Here is a 9,504-nt window from a genome sequence, read left to right on the forward strand (position 1 = left end):
AAAAGTGTGTGTCATTTTAAAGGATGTAAAGTTGTGTCATTCTAATAGAGAGAAATAAATAGAAATAGATAAAGAAGGAGAGAGAGTTGACAAAAAAAAGTAAAAGTGTGGATTCCATCTCGCGGTCACATCGATCATCCCTCTCTGCCTAGTTTGTTGAGAAATTGAAATTTTGCAGAGACTAGTTCACCATCAACCTACTAAATACCCAACTCCGGAGGAGCTGAGTATTGGGAAGATTAAATCCAAGGCCTTCGGTTTTGGTGGTCACCAGATTGCTCGCAGAGTTTGGAGGGACTATTTTGCTCAGGTTTGTTTCTGCTTCTTTTGTTGTTTCATTCTTATAAATACATTATATTATTTATTTTTTGTAATGCAAGTTTCGGGTATTATGATTTAATGGTTTTTATGGTTGTGACACATGATCCTTTTCATATCAAAATGGTTGTGAGCATAATACTTTGTGTTGTTTACTGTGAGCTAATCTTGACTGTCCTTTAAACTTGGGAGGAATGTGGGAATCTGTAAGCTGAGTTTACACTTGGTTTAAATCTGTTATGTGTATTATTTCATTATGAAAAAAGAAATCTGGACAAACAATTGAAACTACATTTGAGTTTTACCTCAGCTTAGACCTTGTCTGTGGTAAAATTGTTTTTTTGCCGTTACAGATCAGAGCTATGTCTCTCTCTCTCTCTTATTTTTAGGAGAAAATAAGAGTCCAAACATCTTGAATTTCTTCAGTTCTTGTTGCAAAAATAGGCAACTAGGTGGGAAAATTCAAGAAGAAAACCTTGCTGTATAATTTTTGTTATAACAAAAAGGATGGTCGAGAGAATACTTACTGGTAACTTCAGTAAGGAATATATGGCTTCCCCAGATCGTGTGGCTATTGTGTTATATATAGAAAAATTTATTTTAGAAGAACTGACATATTTATATGTCTCTTTTTTATGATAATGATTACAGTAGTTCGATTCGAGCTGTTAATCTAGAAATACGAGGATCTCGGTTGCAGTTAAAGAACATTAAAATAGCGCAAATATAAAAAAGAAGGGTAGATACAACGAGAACATTAAAATATAAAATAGCAGAAATGATAGAACGACAACATTAAAGTTAGGAAGTTGATAAACAATACTTTATGTATCAAAAAATAAAAAATAAATAAACAATACTTTTATTCTAAAAAATAAATAAACAATAATTTTATTCTTTTTCATCTATCATATTTTAGTGAGATATTTTAGTCTCTTTCATGTCTTCCAACCTTTATTGAGACAAACATTAATATATTTAAAGCACACACTTCCTTTTCTCTATGTAGGTCTTTCATTAGGGACATGCATGTAGTATATTTGTTCTCCTATGAACAACAACATAAACACCAACACTTTCTCCCTGGACGTGGAGGCTGCAAATCCCCAACCCAGCCCACTCTGCAAGATGATTATTGTGGCATACAATTTGGTTGGGCATTACAACTTTCCTTACTTACACCATATGTTCAACTCCTCGGCATTCCACACAAGTGGGCAGCCTATATATGGCTTTGTGGCCCGATCTCTGGCTTGATTGTCCAGCCTGTTGTAAGCTATTATAGTGATCAATGTACATCTCGTTTTGGACGTCGCAAACCATTTATTTTGTCTGGTTCCATTGCAGTCTCCACCGCAGTATTTCTTATTGGATACGCTGCCGATCTTGGTCATTTATTCGGGGACGATTTGACGAAGAAAACCCGACCCCGCGCAGTAATATTCTTTGTCACATGTTTTTGGGTTTTGGACTTGGCGAACAATATGCTGCAGGGACCTTGTCGTGCCTTCTTGGGTGACCTTGCTGCAGGTGACCAAAGAAAAACAAGAACTGCAAACAGCTTCTATTCCTTTTTCATGGCTATTGGAGACGTCCTGGGCTATGCCGCCGGCTCGTACGGTGGCCTGCCCCGCATCTTCCCCTTCACGACAACCAAAGCCTGTGATGTTTTTGTGCAAACCTCAAGAGTTGTTTCTTCTTGTCAATCTTTCTCCTTCTCTTGCTCACCTGCATGCATTGTGCTCTTTTGTGTAAATGATCGCCCAATTACAGCGAAGGAGAATGAGGAATCACGGATATCGGGGTTTGGACAGTTGCTGGGTGCACTTAAGGAACTGAAGAGGCCGATGTGGATGCTAATGTTGGTGACTGCTCTCAATTGGATTGCGTGGTTCCCTTTTTTCTTATTTGACACTGATTGGATGGGGCGCGAGGTGTATGGTGGTAATGTGGGAGAGAAGGCATATAATGTAGGAGTGTGCGAAGGTGCATTGGGACTCTTGCTCAATTCTGTGGTTTTGGGTTTGATATCGCTGGCAATAAAACCATTGGGCCGTTTAGTTGGAAGCGTTAAGTGGTTGTGGGGGATCGTCAATTTGATTCTTGCCTTTTGCTTGGTAATGACTATACTTATCACCAAGGTAGCTAAGTACGAGCACCATGCAAAATATGTGCCTAACAAGCTATCATGCCTAAGCTAACTCTCATTTTAATTAGTAGTTATTCTGTATTTTTTAAATAACACAAAATCAATTATTTTATTATAAAAATTATTATTGTTTGTTTATTTGTTTATTGTAACTAAAATAATTTAAAATTATCAAACTGTCACAGTTGAAATAATTCTAAAAAATTTAGAAGATTAGCATAATGTCACATATCAGCTAACACCTCTTTTCATTGTTAAAACGTTTTCAAGTTCGTAAAAAAGAACTCCATAACACGTAATTAAATAAATTACACAAAGTAAACATATTAAAAGAAAAAGAGACAGAATAATATCAATAAAAAATAACAATGAAATGGTCTTTGTATAAACGTACCAAAGGATTTAAATGACCAATCTTTCATATGCTAGGCTACCCACGTAACTCGCATGGGAAATATTTTTTATGCTCCAGGACCACCCAATGATTTGGTGCTCCCTCTCACAACACTAATTTTTTCTTTCCCTTTTTTTTTTTTTTGATATAAATGGAGGGCCTAGCCCAGAAAACCTACAAAATCAAGTTATGAAAACTACCAGCTGTACGCTCTACCAGCAATCTCAAACAAAAATGATTCCAAATGGAACCTATGTTAGAAGGGGGAGAGGAAAACAGCCTCATCTCTTCACCCTCACAGCATAAACCAAGTTTAGCTAAAATGTCAGCAACCTCATTCTGCTCTCTAGGAACAAAAACAACTTGAACCTGATCAAAACCCGCAGCAGTGTTTTTGATTGATCCAATTAAGCTAGACAGTCCACAAGTTACGGGTTCAGCCTCAAGACAAGAGATGGTTTCCTTACTATCACAACCAATCCATACCTTGTCAATTGCTAGCTTTTCAGCAAGATTAAGGCCATACCAAATCCCCCTAAGTTCAGCTTCCAAAGGAGAGCAAGTGCCTATGTGTTGGGAGAAACCACTCAACCAGGTGCCATTTGAGGAGCACACCACCCCACCACAAGCTCCTATCCCAGATGCCTGCATAACAACCCCATCCACAAAAACCATAGTATCATTTAGAACCTTTCCTTGATCAGCTCCACCCGATAAACATACAGACTCTGAACCAGCTGAAAAAGGATCAGCACCACTAATCCTCTTCATACCTTCTAGATACTGCAGAATTCTAAGAATTGGATCCTGTGGTCTAGTAAATGAAGCATCGTGAACTGTGGAATTTCTCCACTGCCATAGGTACCAACAGGTTACAAAAAAAATTTCCTTCCAAGAATTCCACAAATGGGAGAAAAAAGGTTTAAGAAGATTAATTCTAAACCATTCTCTACCATCTGTTGAAAAGAAACTAGCTGGGATTTGACCTCCAAACCACCTTCTCCAAATATTCCTAGCTATTGTGCAGTCTCTAAGGGTGTGTAGTACAGATTCCTGTTCCAGTCCACAAGAAGGACAAGTTATTTCCCCTCCACTCCAATGACATGTAATGCTTCTAACAGGCAGCCTATTCAGGCAAGCTAACCACAGAAAAACAGCAATCCTGAAAGGGCCCCTCCACTTCCAAATAACTGGCCAGATTCTGTCTTTATCAGAATTACTGCTTATCAAGTGATTATAAGCATTTTTAACTATAGATTTACCTGGGCTCAACACCTTCTAGTTCAACCAATCCTCTGAGTTGCCTGGTTTTGGAGGAGCAATATTACTCAGCCTAATGCAGGTATGAGTATCCAAATGCTTGATCAGGTACTCCCACTTCCAGTCTTCAGTGCTGGGATCCACAGCATCCCACACACTAAGATCCATATCTGCCAAAGGAGGCTTGAAGGATGCCAGCTCAAACAAAGTATTCTGCCAACCTCCCCAACAATCTGTCCAGAACTTCACAGACTTACCATCCATAACTACCCACTCTAGATGACAAGATATCTTAGAGTGAGCCAAGCAAATGCTCTTCCACAAAGGAGAGTCACAGGGTTTAGCTATCAGAATTCGGTTAGGATTTTGCTTCCTCCCATATTTTCCTAGCAACACTCGAACCCAAAGGCTATTTTGACCTGTTATAAGATTCCATGACAGCTTCTGTATGAAGGCCTCATTCTGAATTTTTAAATTAATAATGCCAAGCCCTCCACATTCCTTAGGTTGGCACATAGTCTCCCATGCAATATAATGGGCTCTCCTTTTGTCCTCTTGATCACCCCAAATGAAGTTCCTCTGCAACCTTTCAATTTCCTGGCACACATGAGTGGGGATAGTATTATTCTGCATATGGAAACTAGGAATAGCAGAAATCACACTTCTAGCTAATGTAATTCTGCCTGCCATTGATAGGCACTTAGATTTCCAACCTTGCAGCTTATTCTGGACCCTAGATATAACCTCAGCATAATGATCCTTTTTAATTCTCCCATGTCTCAACATAGACCCCATATATCTGCCTAGATTGTCTACCTTCTTGAAACCACTCACATTAGTAATGGAACTCCTAACATCCAGAGGAGTATTCTTAGAGAAATAGATACAAGATTTCTCTATGCTAACACTTTGTCCAGACATCTTTGAGAACTTATCCAGACATTGGGAGATGCAACTAAGCTGACTTAAAGAAGCCTCAGCAAAGATGATAATGTCATCAGCAAACATAATGTGTGATAAAGGAGGGCCATATTTCCCCACTTTAATTGGCAGCCAGTTACCCTCATCCACCTCATCCAGGATTAAATGTGACAGCTTCTCCATGCATAGGAAAAATAGATAAGGGGAAAGAGGATCCCCTTGTCTAATTCCCCTCTGAGAATGAAAACTAGGAGTTCTAGCCCCATTCCAAAGGACCTCCAAGACAGGACTAGAGACACACCCCATGACAGCTTCAATTAGTTCACCAGGAAACTTCAAGTCTTCTAGAACCGATCTGATGAATTTCCAGCTAAGTTTGTCATAAGCTTTTTCTAAGTCTATTTTAATAGATAAGAATTGCTTCTTTCCCTGCATTCTGTGCATAGAGTGTATGAGCTCCTGAACAATAATAATATTGTCCTGGATATTTCTCTTAGGAACAAAGCCGGCTTGGTTTGGGGATATAAGCTCCACAAGCAGGGGCTTTATTTTGTTAGCCAGAATCTTACTAAGACCTTTATATATAGTGTTACATAGAGCTATAGGTCTAAATTGCTTCATCAAACAAGGTCTCTCAACTTTGGGGATCAACACAATCAAGGTGTGATTCAGCTTGCCAATCTGGTTAGGATTATGTAAAAAGAATTGCATGCTTCTGAAGACTTGATCATGAAGAAGCTCCCAATTCTTTTGATAGAACAAAGCTGGAAACCCATCTTCACCAGGGGCTTTTAACGCTGGCATTTGAAAGAAGGCTCTCTTCACTTCCTCAGGGGAAATGTTTAAGTCCAGATTACAATTCAGACCCTCCCTAATATCAGGCCAGGAGTTGATAGTAGGGAACCACACAGCTTCTTCAGAATTCTCTGTAAAAAGATTCTGGAAAAAACCTCTGGCCAACTTGATGAGTTCTTCCTCTCCAGCTACCCAATGCCTCATGCCATCCTGAAGCTTCAGGATTTTATTTCTTTTCCTTCTGACAATAGTACTTGTGTGATAAAACCTTGTATTTCTGTCGCCATCCCTTATCCAATCCCCTCTAGACTTTTGGAACCAAATCTGTTCTTCCTGGTCAAGGATCTCAGATAGCTCTTTCTTCAGATCAGTTTCCAGCTTCTCTAGATGACTGCTACTAGCAGAATTCACAAGCTTTTGAATACCCTCCATCCTTGCAATCACTCTGTTCTTCCTATGATGGGTGAATCCAAAGACATTTTTATTCCAATCCTTCACCAGTGGCACAAAGGATTCAAGGTTATTCACCAGATCAGCTAAAGGGTTCCATTTTTCCTTCAAGAAAGATTTGAACCTGGCATCTTGCTGCCAAGCAGCCAGGAATCTGAATGGCCTTTCCCTCCAGTCACTTTCCTCTTTAGACATTCTAACCAAAATTGGGCAATGGTCAGAAAACAGTCTAGGGAGGACAAGGACGCCAGCATCTTCATAGGAGGCTCTCCAATCTTCATTACCAACTGCTCTATCTAGCCTCTTAAAAACTTTGTTCAAGTGAAGGAACTTTGGGCCTTTCCAAGTAAACCTGTTACCACCCCCTCCCAAGTCCATCACCCCACAAGCATTGAGGACATTGACAAATCTATTGCACCTATTCAAATCAACAGGCCCTCCTCCTCTTTTTTCTGAGACCATTGCTATCTCATTAAAGTCTCCAGTTAAGAGCCAAGGGGCATTCATAGTCCTTCCAATGTGCTTCAACTCCTCCCAAAGGACCTGCCTAGTATCTTCCTGGGGACTTGCATAAACAGCCGTCCAGAAAAACCCCCTCCTTTCAGGAAATTCAACCCAGCAATGCATATATTGATCATGTTTATTAATGAGAGAGACTTTAACATCTCTATTATTCCACAAAATCCAGATACCTCCAGCAAAACCATGAGCATCTGCAATCAAATGATTAGAGAAACCTAGTCTACGAATTATATTAGTGGCTTTATTACCACTCACCCGCGGCTCTAAAATAGCAGCTAAACTAACATCATGTTTCCTACAAAATCTATTAAAGGTACTTTTAAAATGCTTTTTAGCAGCACCTCTACAATTCCAGGTAATTATGTTCATCATGAATTTTGAAAAGGATGCAAGATTTCTAAGTTCTTGCTACTTATATCATTATTCACAAAACTTGATTCTCTTAGGATAGCAATTTCTTCCTCACTAATTACCTCCTTATCAACATGCATAGATGAGCTACTTGGGATATCCTCAGCAGATACAAAATCCATACCTTCCTTATTCTCATCCACCTTGTGAAATTCCTTCATACCCTGATCATGAGGATCTTGATCTTCCACTGTCTCCTCCCTATTTAAGCTGACCTCTGCTGACTTCTTGAGCTCAGAATTAGCTACCTCCTTGGAGCAATCACCCATCATCATCAAATCTCCCTACCTAGTACCTTTCTGTTGATCCAGCTTAACCTGATGAACTATTCCAGCTCCACTACTGCCCTTCTTATTCTTTGATCTACTGCCTGAAGCACTCACAGCGAGCACTGGTCTGTTTGCACCTTTTCTTTTGGCATTCTGGTTCTTCGAAGCAAGATTCTTATTAATTGACATAGCAGGCTTACCACCAGGGGCCTTCTTCAACTGCTCATTAGCAACTGCCTTAAATTTCATCTCTACATCAGTGGAGTGATCTACCTTCTGTGACACCTCATTCTCCTTACTTACTTTAGCCAAAGAATGGACTGCTCCTTGCTTGTTACCCTCACTAGTCTCCTGAACATCATTCTCCACCTTAGGATTTGATTCTGAAATCTTCAGATCCTTTATGTTAGAGATATCTTCACCAAATTTCCTTCCACTGACAGCTTCTTTCTTCTGGATTTGCTGCTGATGTTTTCTCCTACGCTGGACCACCATCCAAGGGCCTACTTCTTGGTTGCAGGGAAGTTCAACAGTTTGCTCAGGAGGCATATCAGGCTTAGCCGAAGCTGTAGACTTAACATAATCAGGACAAGAGTTCGAATTGTGTCCATACCTACCACATTTAATACAAATCAAGAACAAACCCTCATACTCCACCATCTTCCTACAACCATCAAGGATATACGACCCCCTTAGAGGCTTAGCTAGATCAACCTCAATACAAACTCTAGCGAAACGGGCCCTATCATCAGTAGATGTGGTTCTATCAACTTTGAGCACTTTCCCAATCACATTCCCCAGCTGATTAAGAAAGGGAAACTCACAATATTCTTGGGGAATCCCAGGAAGGCGGACCCAGGCTGCCACCTTGTGGATGTTGGCCTTGTCCGGATCAAAACAAGGTTCCCATTTGCGAATGGCCAGGTAATGACCTAAAATAACCCAAGGTCCTCCCGTAATAGCTAGATTAAGATCCTCTAGACTACTGAATCTTACTGAAAAAAATTCATTACCAAGGTCAGCAACAGTAATATTCCCTGCCTTAGCCCAAAGCGTTTCTAGTCTCTTCTTCATGAAACCCACCTCTATCCTTTTGCCAAGCAATTTGACAATTAGTGCATTCTTCCAACGCTGCCTCATCCTTGCTCTGGCTTCACTATTACTCTTGATTTCTACAGATCCATCTGCCCTAAAAATCATTTGGAAGCCCCACTCCGAAATCTCCCCCAAACTCGGGTCCAGTGGTTCCAGGTCAGGAACCTCTTCCTCAGCTAGCCATGGAAGCGAGTCACCAGCAACTCCGTTCTCCATACCCGTAACCTCAGCAAAAGATCTTTGATTAACCTTCATCGTTGGAACCGATTGATACTCCTTCACCGATTCTCGCATGCGTACCTCCATGGGAATTTCCTCCCCACTCTTAGATCTCTTAGTACTCCTTCGCGCCATAGAAAGTGCCTCTCCATCCTTGTTGATCGTTTCCTCCATCGAAATCCCAGCAAAAAACTTGACGAAACCCTATCAGAAGTGAAACTTTTCGCGCGCGTGTGCGTACGTGCCTAACCCATGTTGTGATTTTTTAACTGTCTTCTTCTTTTCCGTTTTACTTCTGTTATTTTTTTTTCTTTTCCAATTTTACCCTCTCATTTACACTAAGGGACCACCTACAAAATGGTGGCCCGGACCACAATAAATTCTCTCCCTAACATGGACATGAAGATGACCTTGGCCCACCATATAACAGTATATAGAAATTGAGTACAAATGTAAGAAAGGAACCGAGGGACAATGGTGTCATCTTTCTTTTTTTCTTTTTAAAGACATAAACAATGCAACACAATTGCAAAGAGATAAAGAAGAGGCACAACACCGATTGTGGTGGGATTAAATAAAAAGCTTTAAAATGATTTACAAGAATACCTGTTATTACAAAAGGAAACAGAAAGCTTTACTGTAAAAGAAAATTCTCATAGTAAAATGAATTGAATCAAGTAAGTTCAAAATACAATGTAACT

At 40.0% G+C, this 9,504-nt stretch overlaps 1 protein-coding gene and 1 pseudogene across 1 annotated transcript; one reads left to right on the forward strand and one right to left on the reverse strand.

The window, feature by feature from the left end:
* The first annotated feature begins 1,368 nt into the window (after positions 1–1,368).
* LOC133292201 (sucrose transport protein SUC8-like) lies at positions 1,369–2,519 on the forward strand (annotated as a pseudogene).
* A 4,985-nt stretch (positions 2,520–7,504) lies between these two features.
* On the reverse strand, positions 7,505–8,977 carry LOC133292202 (uncharacterized). The gene has a single exon (XM_061490581.1). The coding sequence runs from the start codon at positions 8,975–8,977 to the stop codon at positions 7,505–7,507; it is 1,473 nt and encodes a 490-aa protein (XP_061346565.1).
* Positions 8,978–9,504: the final 527 nt, after the last annotated feature.

The sequence above is a fragment of the Gastrolobium bilobum genome, unplaced genomic scaffold, assembly GCF_033153095.1.
Source record: "Gastrolobium bilobum isolate Gb01-03AN ecotype WA unplaced genomic scaffold, APGP_CSIRO_Gbil_v1 utg4040, whole genome shotgun sequence".
Lineage (NCBI taxonomy): Eukaryota > Viridiplantae > Streptophyta > Magnoliopsida > Fabales > Fabaceae > Gastrolobium > Gastrolobium bilobum.

What these genes read in the sequence shown, in the direction of transcription:
- LOC133292202 (XM_061490581.1), bottom strand. Translation starts at nt 8,977, where the DNA reads ATGGAGGAAACGATCAACAAGGATGGAGAGGCACTTTCTATGGCGCGA.